A 21,904-nucleotide genomic window follows, 5' to 3' on the forward strand; every position below is an offset into this window, starting at 1 on the left:
TCATTTTATAATCAATTTAGAATTCTGTTTCAATTTCCACAAAATGAAGTAGTACTTCTTATTCTTAAGTTTTTATTTTAAAAAGTAAATATTTATTGTTTCATAACGTTTATTTTACTAATCAACTACACTCAATACGCGGTATTCATTTTAAAGTCAACAAATTTAAAATCATAGTAGAGCTATAAGAATAGGCAGTATACATAATACAAAACGTAATCGTCGATAATGCACGAGCACATGCTAATAAAATATTTAAGCTATTCGAAGATCGATAGTGATGATGAATGGGAGTGCTGTGAACACAAGTTACATAAACATAATGTATCCAAATGAAACAGAGTCAAGTCTTAGGTTAAATTTCATTAAAAACTAAGGCACCGAATTGGTTGCAATCGCAATGGGCCATGTGGTGGGCCCCTTCATGACAATATCCTCCAGCGCGTTCTTGATCTTGATGAAGCGCCGCTTGAATTCTAGACCACAGCCTTTGGACAGCCGAAAATCGACTAGGATCTTGCCGTCCATCTCGATGATGTGAGCCTTGAACACTAGCCGCAGCTTGTTCCGATCGATGGTGGACACTGTGACCACACCCTCCTCGCTGGCCTTGCAGGTGTATCCACCCAGCCTTTCGATGGTTCCCACCAGTCGCTTGATCGTATCGTCCCACCGTGTGGTCACAAAGAATCGCGTCATGCGTCGCACCAGGCGCTGGAAGTAGTTCTGCGAGGCGCTCTGCGTCTGGTTCATCTGCGTGGCCAACAGTAGATCATCCAGCAGGGCCGGCTGCGAGAAACAGTAACTGAGGCGAGCCTCCTGGGCCACGGATTGGTTCTCCTGACCCCCAGTGGCCCGACCGCTGCGCAATCTCACATCAAAGTCGTCGTCACTACGCATCGTGGGCATCGGCTGGGAGCAGTAATTCCGCGATATGGAGTCATCCAAACCATTGCTCAGATGAGCACTGGACTGCAAACGCTGTCGCTTGGCCTTGGGCGAGCAGATCTCCAACGCAGCCGCCGAATCCACCAAGTCAAAAGAGCGATCTTTGTGTGGGAGAAGAAAAGTTTTTTAGTAAGCATAATCTTGATTTCTTCAGATTTTGTTGACAAAAAACATTTTAAAAACATAAGCAACTCAAGCGAAAAAATGCAAAAACCATTTGGGTTTTGGTGATAAAGCTCTATGGATCTTTGATATACACCATACAGCTAAAATCACCAAAGATCAAATAATGTGCAAACAAAAGATCAACTCATAAAGAAAACATGGCCAAAGTAAACAAAAGCTGCAAGCAAAATATAATTAGATGCACACGCAGATCGGATTTCATTGTTTGGATGAAGTTTCCACAGAGCCAATGCTTTGGTAATCTAGCTTTATGAAGTATTTTAAATCTATCATACAGCTAAAGCGCCAAAGCAGAAGCAGAGCAGGGCTTAAGCACAGATTAGATTGTCGTACTTTTAAACACTTTCGATATAACACTCTAAATATAACACTTATTAGGAACACCCTTAATCGTTGCAGTTGCACCACCGCCAGTGCAGGCACAGAGAGACTCTCAAGATGTCGAAAGCATTGAGAGTCACTAAGTACCTGAGCCGGCAAAGTGTGCTTGTAGATAAATCACTCGATAAACACTCGAAGGCGCCCGCATCAAATTAACACCCTTACCATGCTCGGCGAACTGCATGTTGGACCATTTGTGATCGAGAATCTTCTCCAGGGTTAGGCGGGTGCCCGGACTAGTGGCCAGTACTTTGCGCAACAAGGATATGGCCAGTGTGTCCAGTTTGCTCCATGGCGTCTGTGTTTGCCAGCGATCATTGTCCTTCCAGTTGATGAACTCCGGACAATTGGCCGATGGCTGATCCCATGGCAATTCTGTGCAAAAATTAAATTGTACAAATTATTTTAGCATTATGCAATATTTGGCAAGTGCAAAAAGGAAAACCAAAAACGTGCGAAACGAAAAGCAATTTCAATTAAATATGTAAACGAGTAGAGTATTCGAAACGTGCTTTGACTGCGTAATGATGTTTGTTTTATTTTTTGCATGTTATAACTGTACTATCATTCGATTCGGGGTTCGTTTTCTGATTACTGTAGTTACTGTTGTTGTTGTTGGTGCGTTGTTAAGCAATTTAAGCTGGAGCTTTGGTATAAAAGCTTTAGATGATATACAATGTGCAAAAAACAATCTACAGCTAGAATACCAAAGAAACAGCAAAAATTAAAGGAGAACAAAAAGTGCATGGAAGGCGGCAGACAGCGAATGGGAGAGAGATAGAGAAGTGAAACACAAACACAAAAAAAAATAACGATAATACATATGCATGTGCGTATATGTACATATGTATATGGATCCCGTTAGATGAAAGCGAGACGAGATGCGTGGCGTGACGATGCGAGAGGAGCTTAGCCGATGATGATGCGTGTGTGACAGAGAACGGAAAGCAAGGCAGGCGAGAACGTGCGGGCGAGCGAGCGAGACAAATATGCTTCAAATTTGCAACTGTTCCTGTCACATTCTTTTGATTTATAATGTTTCGGTGCACAAAATTATAAAAATTGGTCAAAAAAATTAAACGGTGCATTAAACAGTGTTTTTTCCACACGAAACACGCAAACTGACGGTTATATCACTTGTTTCCACCTGATTTGCACTTACCTCCTGCCAGCATTGTGACCAGTATGACGCCACATGACCAAATATCCGCAGGCTGTGCATGATACGGCTTCAGGAGCACCTCTGGGGCCACATACGGCAAAGTGCCGCAACGTTTGTCCAACAGTCGCTCCTTTCCCTTGCATCTGCTTGGCGGAAATGACGAACAGAGCAGAGGGAGCGAAGCGCCATCAGCAAAAGCGCAGAGTTCGGCCAGAAAGGAGCATGTGAAGGAGAAGAGAAAATAGAGAATAAGTTAGTCTTCGTGATCTTTCGTGTGATTGTGTTTGTATGTGTGTGTGTGTAAGCTTCTCCTTATCTATTCTAGTGCAGGCTTCCCGAGCATGGGCTAAACGAGTAAGCATAAGCATTTTGGGTGCACTTAAAGCGGAGTACGCATGAGAGATCAAAGTAGGCGTGATATTTTTCTACAACAGGCTGTCCCTGAAATTCTCTATCCTCAATCAAAAAATCTACAAGATCTGTTTGCATATTATCTGCCTCGTTTAACCATCGAAAAGTGCATAGCAACAGAAAATTTTTCAAGCGTAGGCTAAAAGAGAAGCCAAAAGCAAAGAAGAACAAAGATATGAGAGATAACACTGCCTCAAGCTCCAGTTGGAGTGTAAACACATGAGCTTTATGGTGCAGAAACGATGATTTGATAAAAAGTTGAACTAGAAATAATTATTTATGCTTCAATTTTTCAGCACTTTCCCCCCATCTGCACTTTTACACATTATTAGCACAGTCCAAAGCAGAAGCAGAAGTGCAATTAGCAAAATTGAGTTTCTGTTTTAGCCTCAAGGCAGCAAATCCTTGGGGGTTTTTCAATTAACAATTCTGTTTGTTGGTTCATTTTCGCCCAAAAACTTTTCTTTCCTGGTCAGTCAGTGGCCGCGCTAATGGATTTTCCATGCTAGATATATGTAGTACCCCCTGAAGGGGGCATTATTCATTTTCTCAATAGTTCTTTCATGCTTGAAATGAAGTTTTTTGGCGCACATAAAGGTATTTCTAAATCAGAGTTCAAGACCGATTGTTCTTGTTTCTGTCATCTTAAACCTAAACAAATGGACATGTCTTTATATCATGTTGAATGCTGGTATTTGTTTTTTGTAAAAAAAGAATTACATATGAGCTCCGTTGGGATCGGACATATACATCTTCAAGGATTCTTAAAAACAAAAGGTTTTAAAATCTGAGTTAGGAAAATTAACAAAAGGTTCAAATTCGTCAAAGGGATTTCCGTATTCGTTTTTTCATTCTTCTTCATTTCTGAAGCAGGATATTCAAACATTCCTTTTATCATGATTAGACTACTTTTATAGGAATTTATCTACAGGCAACTATTTCTTTACTATTCTAAGCAAAACTTTACATGTCCCCAGCTTTTACTTTGTTTCCGAGTTCCAGCATTATCTGAGAAGATAAATCTATGGTAAACCAAATCTAAGAAAACAAATCTATGGCATATGGATTCCCAGAAACAATATATTGTTTTCCTTACGAGATGAATGCTGCAGACCTACACAATCTTTAAGCAAACAAGACCATCCTTCCCTATACTTCTACCATCATCAATTATTCTCCCAAAACCAAATGGGAGTTTCGGGTCTGTTTTTGTTTTGTCAGATGTTTCCTTGAAATGCGATTTCGTTGTACCTAATACCTAAACATGGTGGCCATGCCAAAGTCGGAGATCTTCACATTGTCATGCTCGTCCAGCAGCAGATTCTCCGGCTTGAGATCACGATGGGCAATGCCACGCTGATGCAGATAGTTCAGTCCGGACAGGAGTTGGGTGAAATAGCGCTGGGCCTCATGTTGCGGCATTCCCACATCGGGTTCTGCAAAAGAAAAATGCAAACAAAATACGATATAATAAATACTACTCGGTATAAATGTGCAGTTTAAGAGGTGGTTAAATGGTGTCAGTCAGGCGAAGTAGCAAAAAGAAGTCACGGAAATTGAATTAAATTTTGTGACACATTTAAAAAATGGAATTTATGTTTCAACCGCCTCGCCTCGCACGTTCTCTCTTTTCGAGAGTGTATCCTCTATCCCTATACGTATGTGTTTCCCTCTCGAGAGACACGCAAAAACTGAAAATGGAAAATATGTGCAGCAGAGCACAAAACCCGGGTGCCGTGCCCCGGTCAGGGGTCAGACAAGGCAGGTGGAAAAACAAATGTAATGCGAGCGAGAGCATCATCCTTCTGCCTGTATCCCACATCCTGGCTGCCTGCATGCTGTGCGTGTCTAAAGGATTTATGGGCTTAGCCACGGCCTCTCGTCTAGTAGAACACCAAAAACAACAGCAACAACGACAATGGGTCGTACAAAAATGCAATCAACAGTTTTATGAAATTTTAATCAAAGCCTCTGGACACAAACAATGCGTCCAAAATGTTTGTTTAGTTTCCACTTTTACCTGTTGAGATTTCTCTCTCTCCCTCTCTCTCTCTCTCTCAACTCTCGGGGTTTGTTTCTTTTTCCGAGCATTAGAAAGTCTCACGTAAGGAGCTAAAAACCCAACAAGTCTTGCACTCGGAAGTGCAGCATTTTCGCCTTCCAACTCAGCTCTCAAACGACATAATCAGAAAGACAGATACGAGAGATGGATGGAAAATACTAGAAAAACCTCAAGAGAAAAAGCCTTCAGCTGAGGGAACTACTCGTAAAAGCTAGACAGATTGTATTTCCTCCTGTCCCTCCGTTCACCTGATTGACTGTCAAAGGCAGGTCCCTGAACATCCTATCCTGCTGCATCCTGTTCGGATGAGTCTCCATTCCCATATCTTTAGCCCCACAATTCCCATCATTTTGTTGCTTATTGATTTTGCTTTTTTTACCATTGCCATTGACTCGACTCGACTCCCCTCAAAGGCAAAGAGCAAAATTATGTTTAGACATTTTCAATGGACGGACTTGATGGAATTTTCCATATTGATTGAATTTTATAGTTTTCCCAATGAACAAAAACGAAACGGAAACCCTTTAAAGGCAAAACAGTAGCCCTGGAAAGGTAGTGAATTTTTTTCTATTTGCAGAAAAAAAGTTGATGCAAAGTTTTGTGCAAACAGAAAATTCCAGAAGTTTCCTCAATTTTAATTGTCTATCATTCATTCGAGTGTAGCTTTGATAGAGAACAGCAAGGGAGGAAAACATTGGAAAAACTTGAGCTTCAAGAGAGGAATTCAAGTGGCTGGGATTATATACTGTTTGCTGGTGCAAAAACGTTCGATTTCCTTTGGAAAATGGATTACCTTTTGGGCTTCTTTGGTTGCAAAAGCTTCACAGTAATTAACTTAGATTAAGGGAAAACTCGTTTCGCAAACTCTGTTAAAGTTTTTGGCCTTCAGGCGACGCTCTACTTTTTAAAGAAAATTGCCATCTATTGACTCAGGAAGGTTGTGGCCTGGTCCGTTAGCTTAATTCGCTTAAATTCTTTGAAAGTTGAGATGCACTTTTCATGAGGATTTAACCACTTTCTATGGTTACAAATTAGTTGGGAAATTCATTCCAATTAAATTCACAAACTATGAATTACTTCAGTTATCTCTTTATCTCCTTAAGGAGCATAAATTTAATTGGCTTTATTTGTTAATTTGACTAACATTTCAGCAGTTTCAGCATTGCGCATTAATTTAACTTGCTGCAAAGTTCTCTTTACTCTGATTCGGTAATGGATCTTCTATAGATCCTCAGAAGATTTATATTCCGAAGTATTTTTCCACAAAAAATCCAAAAACGTTTAAATAAAATTATCCTTATACTTGTATTATTACCTATATTCTGGATTCCACTCTACAGTAACGAAATAAAAACTTTTATTGAATAAATTCCATTTTCAACAGCATGAAAACTACTTGGAAAACCCCCATATACTTAGAAAAACTGTAAATATATACACACTTTAGTGAATATAAAAATAAAAACTTCTAGGTAATCATTTTTCTCCATTTTTATAGAATTTCCTGAGAAATGTTGGACATTTTGCTTATTTTTTGATAGTCTTCTTCCAGACATTTCCACCTGCTTTTCCCTCTCGGTTTTCCCTGTCTATCCCTTCAGTTGGTTGGCTTCTTGTCACTCTCAATTTGTAATACCTGAAAAGTTTACAGGGAAAAAGATAAAGTTATAACAGGTGTACACCCTCCCCGAGACCATCAGGGACTCGTTCATGGCCCCCATCTATAAGCTGCTGGCATGGCATCCTACTCTCTTGTTGTCAGCATTCCGTGTGGCGTGTGGCACACACACAGAGAGAGAGAGAGAGTGTGGCACATTGTTTGCCATTCATTTATCATGTGGCATGTTGGCTGTTTCCTGCCATCCTGATGCTCTGCTGATGCTGGCGCCATTTGCACAACTCTTTGCGGGTTAAAATTAAATGGAAACGAGTGGAAATCTTCTGCATATACATATATGTATCTGTTTAAGTGTAGAATATTGACTGACTTTAAGCTGGAGTGGCATTGCCACCAGTGCCATCAACAAAAACACATAATTTGCATACATTTCACAAGGACGAAATGAAGTCGCTGAAAATACGCCTCAGATGATCATGATGATGATGGTGACGGGACAGGCACTGTCAGCAGATGAAAGCTATAAAATTGCATGTCAGTAACATTTTAGCATAATTAATTGCATTTCATAAAGCGAGAGAAAAGAGGAAGGAGGCTACCGACCATGTCCTTTTGCTCCAATCACGGGGCCGCCACATTTATGATGGGGAAATTATTCGAAAATTTCATTTGTAATTGAAGTATAATTTATATATCATACTCCACCAGCAGGGCAGGGGCTTCGTCGCTCTCCCCCTCCCCAGGAAAGGACGTGCCGATTGAGTGAATGACCAAATAGGTTCAGAATCTATATGTCCTTCTGCTCCTGCTACTCCTCGCTGTCTCTTTCATCTCTGGGTGGGTATAAGCTTAATGAATGCATTTCTGTGCAAACAGACACAATTAAACACACACACACACTCGTACGCACACACGCATCACAGGCGGGGCGAAAGGACATCACATCTGTTTCTGGGAGAGTGCAGTAAATGGGCAGTTGTGTGTATGTGTGCCTTTCCATTATGTTCCATTTGCATATTGAACCTATTTATGGCAACCCATTCATGGCACTCCATGCCATGCCCTCTCTTCCTTCTCCCTAAAAAAAGGACTTTTTGTTGCATGCCCAACAGGCGCTAGACCACATCCAATGAGGAAGAGAGAGCGAGAAAGAGAGATGCAAGTGTTACCGATTCAGAAGCTTGTGATGAAAGCTCGTGACTAACAGGAATATCGGATGATTAAGTATTCAGTGATGCTTCTGTTAACAGACGCACATATGTAAATATATGGTGCAATTTGACTGATTTTTAAAAGAAAGAGGATTAATTTGAAGTTCAGTTGCACTTAGGCAATACACACATTTTATCAAGCCATCGTGTTTAATGTAAGCAAAGAAAATTTTTAGATGCGACATCTAGTTGATTCCATTGTTTTTGATATTAGTCAGTAAAAATATTAATGGCCCTATGTAGGCAACCCCTTTCCAGGAAAAAAAAAATATAATTATTAACACCACACATAATTTATGAATTTTGCTTTGATCTCTCTCTCTCTGTGGCCCACGCTCTCATCACTAGATATAATTAAAAATGGCTTAGCAGCAAGGGACTAAATATGGCTGCCACATTGATTATTGCACTAGCTCCCCGATGCAACCGAACCGACACATCCCCCTCCTATTGCCCATCCCACACAGATACAAACACAGTAGCAGGACGAGTATGATGGAAAGTACAATGACGATGACGGTGTGATTGGGAATAGGAGAAGGAAAATGAGGTATGAGGTGGCAATCAGTGCAAGGATGCCACTTCCATTAGTGGGAGACCATTTTCTCCCTTCCCCCCTCTCTCTCTCTCGCAGTCTCTGCCTTATCATCCCTCTGATGCGAATAGTACGCGCTGACCTTTTGCCAAGTTGTTAATATTTATGAAAATGCCACGAACTTTGCACCTACTACTCCTCCCCCACTTATATTCTCTCTCTGTGCCACATTCCCTTCCGTCTGTTTTTGGCAAATTGTCATTGCAAGTGGCAGGCAGGCCAGAAGAGGGAGGGACGAGCCCCTCCTCTGTAATCAAGATCTGTATCTTGTCAATGTGATTTGTCGGTGGCCCACCACCAGGCTCCCAACTGGTTTTTGGAATGTGTTTTCCATCCATGCCACATCAATCCTCCTCCGCTTGTCGTATGTCTGTGACATTTTTCTGGATTCACATATTGGCATATTTGCGTCTGGGGCCGACGTCTATATGGGTTTTGGCATGTGTCTACTCCACGAGTCGAGTACGAGTATTCTTCCATAACTCTGAGCTGTCTGTCCAGCTGTCTGCTGTCTGTTGTCTGTTGTCTGCTGTTTGTGTGGGTTGCACGGATTGTTAGGTTTTGTGTGGACACATAAGGATTCTAGGACACACATCATCCGAATGGCTGGTAAACCCCGAGTCTAATGAGCAGTCCACTCGGAAAGATGCAGTCCTCTTTTCAAGACAGTCTCGTTTTCTGTGTGGTCTCTCTGGTAACCGCTTTGAGGGATCATTTATGTTATTGGATCTTGTTCCTGCTCGTCGTTATTTGGCAAAAGTTTTATGCGAAATTCGGGCTTATAGCCAGTTGAGTGGCCAACAAACTTTAAGTAGTTTCTCCAACAGGCTTTTGTAATACACAAAAAAGAGTTTGACTACTGTTTTGGTTTGTGGTGCAAGTGGGATTTCACTTTGGTTTTGGAAACTATCCAAAGATAGAAGAAGATTGGTTTTGGCCATGAAATTTCAGTTTCAATCTAGCCATTCGAGCTGTCTTTTTAATGGCATTTAAATGGGCGTTGAATGTCAAGCCAAAGGGGGTTTCAAAGTTTTAGTTCTAGTTTTATTGTGCTTTTATTAAACCGTGTCTGTTTAGAATTTAAGAACGGTGTAAGAAAATCGCAAAATAAATCTGGAAGTACATTTACTGCCTTAGAATAAAATGATACTTTAATCAAGGCATTAAATTAAATAAACTTCATCTTTTGAGTGCTGAAAACCAGTGGTGGGTAGACTTTTTTAAATGCAAACCGATTCTTTTTGTAGATTTGTACGCTCTCAATTTACGACCAAGACGATGCTGAGATTTCGTGGTTCGAAAAAATGTCACTGCCTTTAACCACTGAAATTTATGTGCGTTACGCATCCTTGCTCCACTTGTGCAGAGTGGTCGAATGAGGCATGATGATAACATTGATTCGCTGTACCAATTTCCCCTAAGCGAATAGATGACTCGCACAGATACCATTCGGCACCAACGATTAGGTGTTTGTATAAAATAAATTTGCAAAAATATGTATATCGAACTTCAAACTATACATACAATTTTAAAGTTTTCCATGAATTAGATTAAACATTTTCCATATTATCGGTGGCAAAAAAACGATAAATTTAATACAAACAGAAACAGCAGGTTTTTATCTTTTCCACTAAGTGCCTATATACAACCGGTATATCATTGATACCTTAAATCCGAGTTAAGCATTTTAAAATCCCACTTCTATTCCGTACTCACCAATTCGATCGAATAGCTCTCCGCCGGCGGCATATTCCAGGAAAATGTACTCCACACTGCCTTGCGAGCGCTTGCCAAAGAACCGGAGAATGTGTGTGTCCTGGAGCATCTTTTGGATGCATACCTCCTTCCGCACCGATGTGACGGCATCCGGATGCTTTTTTAGATCCACCATCTTCATGGCCACAGCTTCGCCCGTCTGCCGATTGATGAGCAGCTTCACTCTGCATTTCCACACAGCCACACGGAAAAGGGAAGTAAGGAGATAAAGCGCAGGGATTAGCTATTGCAACAAATCGGGAAAACTGCATTGCTGCACTTGCAACTCGGTTCGGTGTCGTCTGTGCAGCGACTGGTCCGTGTGGCAGTGCCGTGTTCCCCGTTTCGGCGGCGGGATGTCAGGATGCCGCCGCCATGGGACATGCGCAGTGCGGCGCCTGCCCGGCAGGGGGCACATCAGCAGCAGTCGTCGTATACAGCGGGAATACGCCGGAAAAGTGCGTTTCAGTTTCAGTTACAGTTCGTTCGTTTTTTTGCCACTGCTCTGCGGCAGAAGCATTTCCGGTTTATTGACTTCGACCCACACACATCTGAATCCACGAGTACACACACGGACACACACTCATACACACGAACCCAAAGTGATGCCAAAAATTGATGAAATTTTTCGGATGGTAACTTACTCGCCATAGGCGCCCTCGCCCAGGGTCTGGGCCAGTGTCCAGCCCTCGACAAATTCCCGAGTGGCTCCGGCACCGGCTCCCGCTCCCCCGGCGGCTGTTGCTGCTCCTGCCATGAAAGCCGCCATTTGTTTGCTTAGTCCTACCGATAGGCTCCTTTCTCTGGGTCCACGGTTGGAGGAGGTCTAGGTCCTGTTTATTTTGCTGCGTGCCTTAATATCCTGTTGGCCGTATCCTGTGTGTTGTATTGGTGCCTTGCCGCCATGTGGTGTCGTTGTAGTCGTCGTCATCTGCCGCCTGCTAAAGCTTCTGCTGCGACCTCGTGCATAGCTGTCAAAAAGGCAAAAACAAAGATGGCTATTAGTGGAAGGACACACAGAGTAGAAAGGATATATAGGGGAATGAGACGGGAAAGCCGCCAAGCGCCGAACTTTTCTAATTTGTATTGCGATGTGTTCCGCACAATTCCACAACGTTCCGCCGCCGCGCGCTGTCATTCACATTTACGCTTTGTTTCACACGCATACATATACGCCACGCACACTTCTGCGAACGTCAAGGATAGAGAGTAAGAGAGAGAGCTCGGAAAAAGCACATGGGGATGCTGACTGCCTCCTGCCTGCTGCTGTTGAAATTTTGTGGTGTACACAGCCCCCCCACAGCCCGAACAGCTTCAACAACGCTTTCCTGCTCCTGCCTGCCGCCTTTAATATTTCATCCTTTGGCATGGTCATGGTTCGTTCGGCTCTCCATCGGGCAGCCGGCCGACAGTCGACACTTTAGCCGGCGCAGGCGCTTCAAAGCTTTTGCGACAAAAAAAAGAGCGCGCAAGCTTCGCTTCGACGAGCAATTGAAGGGAAGAAGGACATGGGGAGTGGAGTTGAGTGAATCATGCGAGTGTGTGTACATGAGTAATAAGGAAGGACAATGGAACATACTAGAGATTATAAAAAAATGAATATACAAAGGAATTTCAAAGAAACAAGTTCATAGATCTATAGAAACCACTTTCATCCCTACCTATCCTACCTACCCTTTGAATTGGTTTTTATTGCATTTGTAGTCAAATATGATTTCACTGGTGGTATGTGGGTAAATAGAATGATGATCTGGTTTCAAGAGAATATCGTAAAATGGTATAACAAAGACTTCGACAAAGAAAACATGTTGAGGAAGTTCAAAGGAAGCTCATAGCACTTAGCAGCAACCCTTTAATCTCAATCAACAATGATCATAATTTGACAGATCTAATACCATTTACACATTAAATGCACCAATCTAGGTCTCCTGGCTTTCACACATGGTATTGCTGTTATATTTCAGTTATTTCCCACTGTGCCTGTTCTATGTACTCCAAGTTGTGTGTACATTTGCGTAGGCGTGTATCAGTGAGTGGGTGGTACAGCACAACACCATCAACAGTCGCAGATTTTCGACTCCCTGCCGCAGTGCACCTTCCACTCCATCCCACTTCCTTCTCCCTGCGACAAGCCCCCATGGCAGCATATTGCGTATATTAAACTAGCGCTGGAAAAAGCTCACCACTCATCATGCACCATCTCCAGTGTCGGTACAATCACCCCTCCTCTCTCTAGCTTCTGCTCTGGCAATCACTATTCCGCTCTTTCTGGCTCCATCTCCGTCGGTTCAGATGTCCCAGCTCTCTCTATCTTCATTCTTTCGGTTACTCCCCCTCTCTGAAACTCCATCTCTGTCCAACCGCCCTTCCTCTCTGGCGCTGGAGCTCTCTCTTCTGCCCATCAGCGCAATATGACGTCGCCGTTATGCTTGACTAGCTTTAATTTGCTGCCATTGCTCCCTCTCTCTTGTTCTCTTTTAATATCTCAACGAGCTTGCGCTTGACAGGGCTTGAGTGAATTTTATAGCTCGAGAGGATGCTGTGTTCGCTCAGAGAATTCTGTTAGTTTGGAGTCTGTTCTGCCGCTGCTTCTACTTATTTTGCCGGTGAAGGTTCCTCTGCTCTGCTCTCTGCTGCTGCTGCTGCTTCTTTTGCCGGCAAAGCTTCTCCTGCTTCTGCCTCTTGTAGCTTTGATTTCTCTGCTCTTCTGCCTCTGCTAGCTAGGACTGCGCTGCCACTGTTGCTTTTGGCTTGTTCAACAGGCCACCATTAACATTTCTTATGGGGCATGTCTGTACATCTGTCCTATCTGTACTTTTTCTTTGTACATTCAACAGAGTGGAATTTTTTCCTGCGTAAGTGTCTGTTTGCGTTTGGGTACACTCGTATCTCCGTGTGTGTGTGTATTTGAGTTTCCTTTTTGTCTGTTCTCTTTTTGTACTTTATTTTTTTCACGTCAGTTTTTCTTTGGGCTATTTTTAGGTTTAATGCCACAGGGAAAACCATTTTTTGCGTGTTCTCTTCCTCCTATAGTTCTTCCTATTCTTATCCAGTTATTTCCTTTTTTTTCGGTGAATAATGGAAAAGTTTTTTTTAAATCCAATTTTTGCATAAGAACTGGGTTTTGATTATCATGCAAATTGTATAGCAGATTTGTGGATTATGGCTGTGGGATAAATGATATCCTATGGATTTCCAAGGTACATATTTCTAGATTACTAAGGATATCTGCACCTACTCTAAATGTCCATCCTAAAGTATTATAATCTCTAACACTCCCCAAGAAAAGTTGAGTTAATTTCCCAAAATGATGAAATATCTTTTTCTAAATTATTCATACCACCCCAAACCCTTTTCATAGCAGAAGGTGTGCAAACAGAGGGTGTGGAAGATAACATGTGTTGCACCATTCAAGCTTCAATGAGAAATGGGGGACAACGGGGCGTGTCACACAGCACGTGTCGACAGCCTAAAGCCAAAACCTCAAAAGTGATGGAATGAAAAGGGAGGCTGGGGGAGTGGGAGATACCGGATGAGTAATGAAACTCCACTAAAAACTTTGACAAGTTTTTCACAAAAAGTTTCCACAGCGGCGAGCAAAAAAAAAAAACAAAAGGAAAAAACTTCCACAAGAGAGATATCAAAGTTGGAAAAGTATGTTATGGAGGCCATACATTCATTCATTCATTCCTGTAGATGTGTGTATGGAAAGACACAATCCCAAAAATTAGTTTCAAGAGAATTCCTAAGTTAAAGTTTAGGCAAAAGGAATAGTTTAAGAATTCTAGATAGAAGATTCTTAGCAAAGTTTTGCTCTGAAATGGAGAGTGTTCCTTTACATATTCTATGAATATGAAAAAGTCTATGCTGTCTAAACATCTCCCTTGATAAAAGACCCAATCTTTCAACCCATTAATTCAGGGGTTTTAATTCTTAATTAAAGAGGTTTAAAGTACTGTATTCCACAATTTCATTCTATTTCGCTTGTGCGTCTCGAGTCTAGGCATCAATGTGACGCGTCATGTACATGACGCGACAAGTACAAAAAAACCACACATTTAAACCGCAGAAATTCTCTGACTATAGAAAATCTCAATCGAATGGCATCATAAAAACCGCACTGATAATCGTATTTGGACCCAAATCATTAAGAAATTGTCACCTGTCAAAGGCCTCTCATAATAAATGATAAGAAAATTTGTGTGTAATGGGGGAAAACCCATCAATTTGTGCTGCTTTTCATCGTGCATCGTTTCCCTACTTATCAAAACAATATAAATGACTACGGGGTCGGCATGACAAACAAAAGTAAATTGTAGGACATTTTTAGGCTCCTTTTTTTGGCCCGATCAGATAAATGCATCTTGATTAACTTCTGTGTAATGAAATCTAAGGATATTTTGCTATGACTAAACAGTTTTACAGGAGCACGAAATTGGATGAGAATGAGGATAATATTCATGTAGCCAAAAGGCAGACCAGGACTCCCCACAAAGGAACCAAAACGAAAATCCTAAACAAACAGAACGAGAGCTTTACAGTAAAAATCAAATAAAATTAAAGAGTCAATCGAAGCGCACCAGAAAAGGAGGAAGGGGGATGTTTAAACGTGTCTTTTGTTGGAACACTAGCAAACACACACACTCACACAGATACACACAGAGTAGAACCATTTTCATGGATTAGTGGAAAGGCAAAAAGCGAGTCAAGAGAAGAGCAAAGCAGGCCAGCCACAGAGGACAGGAGTCACTAGCCCTGGACACAAGTGGGTGTGGGGGCATGGGAATACCATCCCAGGAGGACAGTTGAAGTACAGGAGACAGGCAAAACTAGTCGCTGGATGAGTGGGCAGAGAGCAGAGCAGAGACCAGGGAAAGCCAGCCAACAAGCGGCTACGAAATTAATGATATTGTGGCAAGTCGAAATCCAGTCTAGCGAGAGTCCAGTCCAAGTCCAGGCCATGGTCAAAACCATCTGGGTTGGCTTATTGGCTAATGCCAAATACAAAAAAAGAGAAGAAACCCTGTAATGATGATGGTTGTTGGTTAGCCAAGCCATTAGCCCCGCAGGAGCCAAGATTTCCCGCAGCGGTTTCGGGTTTCGCCCAGCTCGAAGGGGGGAGGGAAACATTGAGGATTGCAATAAAGAAATTTATGAATATTTTTTATGGCTTGACTGAGACCAAAAGACAGTGCAAAGGAATGATCCAAAGAAACTAATAGTAATAGCTGTTGGAGCAAGCTAGGGCTCCGCATTCACGATTCTATTTTGAAAGAGACAGTAGACCAAGAGAGAACTGAAACTGAACACTATGATTGGGATTACTAATCCATTCCAATTCTTAAAAAATGTCTTCTTCTGGAAGGTATTACTTTCAATATAAAATAATATATAGCATCTCATTTTTAAAATTTTGGACAGCTTAAAGAACTACAAGCCTACACGATGAGAAAATTCTAGAACAAATTTTGTAGAAATGTCAGTTACTTGTGAGGGATATGAAGGTGTACAAAGCAATCTATAGTTTTCAGGAGCGATGAAAAGGGTATATGTAGTAGTTTAAGACAGAGTCCAATATCTATTTATAGCACGCTCTTCAACATGTATCACCGTTCAAACCCCTTCCTATTTTACGGTAATCGCTATATTTAAGCTTCTTCTAATGATTTATTCTTCCTTATTGCCAGAGGATCCTCTGGTCTGATCATTTTGCAGATAGTAGGCAGATATCCCAGCAGCAGGCGGCTTTCCAGAGTAGAGGCCTTTGCGACTCGTTACAGCACCACCTCCTCCTCTGGGCCAGGGGGGCACATAGCAACAGCGCGAGTTGCAGAAAAACTTCAGGACAGAGTCGTTGCTGAGGTGTGTGTATCTGTAAGCGTGTGTGTGTGTGTAGTGTCGGTCTGCACGGCGGCCGATAAGGCTAAGCAAATACGAGTTTTGTAAAGTATTTCAATTTGAACATTCGCTTTTTTTCGTGCGCCCTGTGCATGAAGAAGGAAGGCTCCAGCGGCCGACTGCTGTTGCTGCTGCGAACAGGAAAGCAAGAAATGAAAAAAGATATTGCATGGCTATAAAAAAAAAGAAGAAAAGAGACACAGGCATCGGAAGGATGGACCGACGGACAGGCATAACAGGCTGGCAGACGGACAGACAAGTGGCAAGACCAGCGTTGCAAGTTTTTTTTTCCCTCAATTTATTTTTTTCTTTCTGTTAACCTCGAGTTTTTCCTTTTTATTTTGCGGGCGTTGCAAAATGTTAAAGAGCGGGGGGGGAAAAATGCCGCATATGCAATAACGTTGTTTATAAATTGCACGCTCAAATAAAAGTTTATTTAATTAATATGATAAAGAGCGATTACCGTCGTGTCCGCAGAAGGGGGTTGGACTGGAGACATCAATGGAATCATTCATCTGCCCCCTTTTCAGAGCGAACACGCGTTTGCGGTTCCTTTTGAGGTTATTTGTTCACATTCTGGCGCTTCCATCTTCATTCTTTTTCTCTTTGGACTGGATCCTTCTTCATCATTCTCCTTGATCCGCTTTATTTTCCTTCTCCTCGTGTCTTTTTGACGTTTCCTTCTGCACTCTTCTCCTTTTCCCGCTACCTTTGTCTCCATTCTCCTTAGAAGCTTTCCTAACAAGCATCACATCAGGCACGACGGCAACAACTACCCCAAGGGGGTTATAAGAAAAGACGGTCCGCTCCGAATCTAAACCGAAACGAACCGAATTGAACCGTGTTTTGTCGAAAAAGTCACCACTGAAAAATGTCTCAGCCCGCGTCTTCGTCGAAGCTTAGGACACACACACACACACACACACACACACGCGCGCAGAGACACAGACGGTATCCATCCGGCATCCTGTGAGCCGCGTTGTGTCTGTATCTACACCGAAGTCGCCATCTCTTGGCAGGGGCATCCTCGTGGTCCGTCTGTTTTCGACGCCTCTCCATTCTGATTCGGCTTTTCATGAAATTCGATTGAAAAGCGTTTACTACAATAGTACAACTACTACTACACGGCACTACTATAACAGCGAGTAAAGTTATTTTCGGGTTTTTCTTTTCTAGCTTTTACAAGTCCTGCTGAAGGCCGTTCGTCCTGTTTCACCGTTGAAATGACTCTGCCACCGCCACGCCGCTGTCTTCGAAAGCCTGCCCATAGATTCGGAAACTACCAGAGTCCAACCGGAGAGAGAGAGAGAGAGAGGGAGCAGAGCGAGAGCTTACGCTTGCGCGCGCCAAAACGGTGGAGGATGATGAGGGAGAAAGGAAAGCAACAGCCACACACGGACACACACACGTTTCGTTTATGGTGGTGTGGATCCTCTCTGCAGCCTCTCGCTCTCTCTCTCTCTCTCACTCGCCAAAATCTTTCAAGTTTAACTTGCTCTCAGCGACGTTGACAGCATAAAGCCGGCTGCCGGCGAGGGCTGTTGCTCCTTTTTTTTCCTTTGCTTCTGCTACTTCTCTGCGTCTTCTTCGTCTTTTATTTGCCTACCTTTTCCGCCTTTGCGTCTACCTAACTAACTATACCTTTCGGAAGCTTTGCTAACGTCGCTGACTCTTAGGAATAGAGTGAACCATACAAGAAATTGCGAAACTCGATACTGCCAGTTATTGAAAGCAATTGGATTATAGAGAACTTCAAATAGATTGAACAGAATTTCAGTAAGAACAAAATCAAATCAACTCACAGTCTGGCGCGCAACTGGTCCACCCTAAAGAGGGAGCGAGGCAGCCACATGCTACTTATTTACACTCGGGCAAATATTTATTCATAAACCCTCTAGATGTAAACAGATAAATTGTTTCTAAACCATTTTTGAATATAAAAATATAAGGTTTCTAAACATATTCCCTAACGATAAAACTTCTGTTGAGTGCATGTGCAAATACATTTTGCAGTAACTGTGGCTTCTCCTTTCGAGCCTCTCGACTCTTCTATTCCCGCTCCACTCTTTCTCTGTTATTCCATCTCCTTTTTTCCGACTGGACTCACTACTGCTTCCATATTTATTTATTTATTTGTGTGTGTATTCTGCGTAACAGCAACAAAAACATGATTTCAATGCAAAAAACACAACCACAGCAGCAGCAGAGCGACAGCAGCATCCATTTCACCAGCAACTACAACTACATCAACTTTTAGCTTGACAACCGAAAGAAAAGGAGAGAGCTAAGAAAAAGAATAAAAGTAAAATAAAGAAAGAAAAAAAGAGACAATAGACGCACGCGGTTGCCGGGGAAACTGTGAACTTGCAGTACGAGGCTTTGCATGTGCGAGTGTATGGGTGTCGTGTCTCGTTCACACTCTCAGGCGAGAAGAGAAGCTGAGGACAAAACAAGATGAGAGAGAAGAGCCGCGCTGCTGTCGAAAAAAAGGCTGACTGAGCAATGGAAAATTAAGATAGGGTGAAGCAGATTTTATTTTACCATGCAATCTATTGCTTTCATCGTATAACGTGGTTCACATGTAACCATATCACTTAACACTTGCACAAATCTGAAACAAAATATGGTCTCTGAAAATGCATCACCCTATATAAATACACCTTGTCCTCTTCTGTCGAAAGACAGACAGACATACTCCCTCTGCCAAGCTGTCTTTACGAAATGTCTTCTGGCGACACTCAGGGACAGATTATTAGGCTTAATTGATTGGCTCAGCAAATTAATAATAGTTCTATACACAGAAACAATACCATTAGGAAGGGGGTGTGGAAGAGAATTGATTAGGGAATTATTTGCGCATTGCTTGGACATCTGATAAATGGGATAAATATTGTGTATATGGCAAAACAAGCTATTCTTGAAGTTTTCCTCTGTATGCCAATATAATTTTTTTACTTTTAATGTTGGCTGTTGAATATTGCAGATAAAATTAAGATAAAATAGTGTGTTCTTTCCGTGTACTAATAAACTATTTTATACGAATTATACATTTTATTTTATTTCTTTTGACAAACATTAACTCTAACTTTGCGAAATGGTGACCAAAAGAGGGATATATATTTGGTTAAACCTTTGAGAGTCTATAATCCACGCTTTTGACTTTTTTGGAAGTGGGTTTCAGTTCAGTTCAATTCAATTTGGGGTTTCTCGGTCCGACCCAGGAGACGACGTTGACGCTGCTTCAGACGCCGCTGGGATATCTGTCCCGTACGGCCTTTGTTGGCTTCTGCTGCTAGAGGCTTCTTCGGTATTGTCGCTGGGATCTTTTTCGGTTCTAGTGTCGTGTCATCCAGCAGTTTGTATTGTACACCGCAATTATCATGACTGCTTACTGTTGTTTCCAGCTCCGATACAGCGGATCCGTAGAAGCTGCTGTCGTTGGCGGTGTGGTAAGAGCCAGAATCGTTGAAGCTTGTTTTAGTGGTCGAGAGACTGCTGGTGGTAGTTTTCTTGGCTAGGCGTGTCTTGCGGGGCCGAAAGTATTCGGGATCCGTGATCAAGGGCATCCTACGATGGCCGTTGCAAAGCACGTGAATTGGACCCTTGGGCTCGGTCTCTTCCTTGAGCGGAAGCGGTTTCATCGATTCCACACCCATGGACATCAGGCCAAAGTGGCGCATCATGGCAACGGCCTCCCGCTCCACGGTGCTCGTGTCGTTCCAGTCTTCCATGGTGGCGTGCTCTCCCAACGGCTTGGTACCGGCGATCTGTTGGATACGCTCCATCATGGCCAGGCAGTCCTGGATTCCCTTGGTCTTGGAGCTCGCCGGCCCGTGCAGCTTATCAATCACGGCGTTGCGCTTGTTGCGATCCGCTAAGAAGTCGTACGTGTCGCTGGGACGTGGAGTGTACTCCGCCTCGCGCTTCTTCTCATAGGCCATCTGGCCCAGCACAAAATTACAACCCGGCTGTGAATCGAGAAGATCGTCCTCGAAACGTGTAGACGGTTTCCAAGCCATTTTGTATCAAAACTAACTGATTTTCAGATGTAAGATTTACAGTTAGGCTGAGCCAACAGAAAGTGCGTAGCTTACTTGTAGCGTTCTAGCCCCCCGACTAAACTGGCAATCGTACAACTTAATTTTAAAAATAACAAAAACTAGGGGAGGGGTATTTTAAAACAAAAAACGCAACTTAAACTGCGTTTTAAAAAAGAGTTGCCGCACGCCGCGGAAGGAGAACACGCGTTTGGGCAAAAATTGCGCATTGGGCCACCATGCTGTGGGGAGTTCTCTCACCGGTGTGGTAGATTATTTTGCGCCAAAAAGTCAAACAAAAGGAAAATGTGTAAAATGCACAAAAAACATGCCAGACAAGACGGCTCCAAACGGGCGTACAACTGCTCGGCAGAGGCGGGGATTCTCCACACAATACATATGTCGTGTGGGCAAATTAATGTTTATTTAAGCAAACTTACCAGAGGCGTCTCTTTTTGCACACCTTCCGGCTGCCTTCTTTTGGGTTGCTACGTATACACAAAATGCACTGGCTCGCGCACAAACGCCCGGCTGACAAATGGAGTTTTCCACTCAGCACTCACTTCAATTTCGACATGCACATGCTTTCATTTACGAATTTAATTAAAAATTTGCGAAAAATGGCCAGGCTGCAAGTCGTCAGTGTGACCGCAGAGTTGTCAACAGTGTGACCGCGGATTTATCGTTAATATATACCGTCCGACCGTCAGAAATATACCGTGAATATACTGAAGAATATTTTCGAGTATTTTTCGGTATATTTTTAAAATGTCAAATGACATCTGTTCGTTATCGGCATCGATACTTTGCATTCGATAAAGAGAAATTGTCGACTAGGCGCTAATAGGGACGGACAGACGGACAGACAGACGAACTCAATCGACTCGGCTATTGATGCTGATAAAGAATATATATACTTTATGGTTCGGAAACGATTCCGATCTAATATACCCCAATACTCATTTTGAGTATCGGGTATAAAAATACTCATTTTGAGTATCGGGTATAATCAAAGCAATCGCCGTAAGAAAACTTAAATTAAACATAGCAAAAGAAAATGGAAAAAACACATGAAAAAATTGATATCAATCAGCTGGACAAGGATCAGCTAAAAACGGTGAGTGCAGCGGCATTATTTGCGCCTAATTTCCGCGCAATCAGCTGATTTAGCCGGTCTATTCACTAATCGCTGATCCACCACATGTAGTTCTCCGACTTTCTGATATCCTACAACCGCTTAACCGAGATGTGCTTCAAAGACTGTGTTCGCGATTTCACATCTCACGAAGTAAAGGAGACCGAGGTAAGTGAGATGAGATGCGATTCGCTCAGTCCATTGACCAGTATCCATCCGCCTTGGTGTTTTTTGCAGGTGAAATGTTCGCTGAACTGCATGGAAAAGTACCTGAAGATGAACCAGCGGGTGTCGCAGCGCTTCCAGGAATTCCAAATGATTGCCAACGAGAATGCCATGGCCATGTTGAAAAAGACTGGTAAATAGAAATAGAGCTATTAGTTTTAAGCGGCGGGCCACATCATGGACGCACACCAATAACTATAGAAAATAATGAATTTTTGGTGCAGAAAAAATAAAGAGATGACAAGCAAAGAACCAGAGAACCAACAGCTATGCGCTTTAA

At 42.5% G+C, this 21,904-nt stretch overlaps 3 protein-coding genes across 4 annotated transcripts; 1 reads left to right on the forward strand and 2 right to left on the reverse strand.

Annotated features, from left to right (window-relative positions):
* Positions 1 to 91: 91 nt before the first annotated feature.
* Positions 92 to 20,861, reverse strand: LOC6589812 (serine/threonine-protein kinase grp). Of its 2 annotated transcripts, none has more exons than XM_002015303.2 (7): positions 20,705 to 20,861; positions 10,974 to 11,300; positions 10,291 to 10,514; positions 4,347 to 4,524; positions 2,678 to 2,820; positions 1,681 to 1,890; positions 92 to 1,049 (listed from the first exon to the last, which is right to left on the reverse strand). In XM_002015303.2, exons 2-7 carry the CDS (start codon positions 11,096 to 11,098, stop codon positions 373 to 375), a joined length of 1,557 nt encoding a protein of 518 aa, XP_002015339.2. In that variant the 5' UTR covers positions 11,099 to 11,300; positions 20,705 to 20,861; the 3' UTR covers positions 92 to 372. The 2 variants fall into 2 exon arrangements, with proteins under 2 accessions (XP_002015339.2, XP_026844448.1); XM_026988647.1 differs by lacking the exon at positions 20,705 to 20,861 and adding an exon at positions 16,691 to 17,351.
* Positions 19,256 to 20,392, reverse strand: LOC6589810. The gene has a single exon (XM_002015301.2). The coding sequence runs from the start codon at positions 20,244 to 20,246 to the stop codon at positions 19,410 to 19,412; it is 837 nt and encodes a 278-aa protein (XP_002015337.2). The 5' UTR covers positions 20,247 to 20,392; the 3' UTR covers positions 19,256 to 19,409.
* A 377-nt stretch (positions 20,862 to 21,238) lies between the features above and the next one.
* Positions 21,239 to 21,881, forward strand: LOC6588883 (mitochondrial import inner membrane translocase subunit Tim9). The gene is made up of 3 exons (XM_002015300.2): positions 21,239 to 21,381; positions 21,472 to 21,567; positions 21,637 to 21,881. The coding sequence occupies exons 1-3, from the start codon at positions 21,322 to 21,324 to the stop codon at positions 21,763 to 21,765; spliced, it is 285 nt and encodes a 94-aa protein (XP_002015336.1). The 5' UTR covers positions 21,239 to 21,321; the 3' UTR covers positions 21,766 to 21,881.
* The last annotated feature ends 23 nt before the right edge of the window (positions 21,882 to 21,904 follow it).

Source organism: Drosophila persimilis, unplaced genomic scaffold (assembly GCF_003286085.1).
Source record: "Drosophila persimilis strain 14011-0111.01,24,50 unplaced genomic scaffold, DperRS2 tig00000191-arrow-pilon, whole genome shotgun sequence".
Lineage (NCBI taxonomy): Eukaryota > Metazoa > Arthropoda > Insecta > Diptera > Drosophilidae > Drosophila > Drosophila persimilis.

Coding starts and splice junctions, on each gene's coding strand:
- LOC6588883 (XM_002015300.2), top strand. CDS start 21,322: ATGGAAAAAACACATGAAAAAATTGATATCAATCAGCTGGACAAGGAT. Junction 21,382..21,471: donor ACAAGGATCAGCTAAAAACG/GTGAGTGCAGCG, acceptor CACCACATGTAG/TTCTCCGACTTTCTGATATC. Junction 21,568..21,636: donor ACGAAGTAAAGGAGACCGAG/GTAAGTGAGATG, acceptor TGTTTTTTGCAG/GTGAAATGTTCGCTGAACTG.
- LOC6589812 (XM_002015303.2), bottom strand. CDS start 11,098: ATGGCGGCTTTCATGGCAGGAGCAGCAACAGCCGCCGGGGGAGCGGGA. Junction 1,891..2,677: donor GGTCACAATGCTGGCAGGAG/GTAAGTGCAAAT, acceptor ATTTTTGCACAG/AATTGCCATGGGATCAGCCA. Junction 1,050..1,680: donor CATGCAGTTCGCCGAGCATG/GTAAGGGTGTTA, acceptor TCCCACACAAAG/ATCGCTCTTTTGACTTGGTG.
- LOC6589810 (XM_002015301.2), bottom strand. CDS start 20,246: ATGGCTTGGAAACCGTCTACACGTTTCGAGGACGATCTTCTCGATTCA.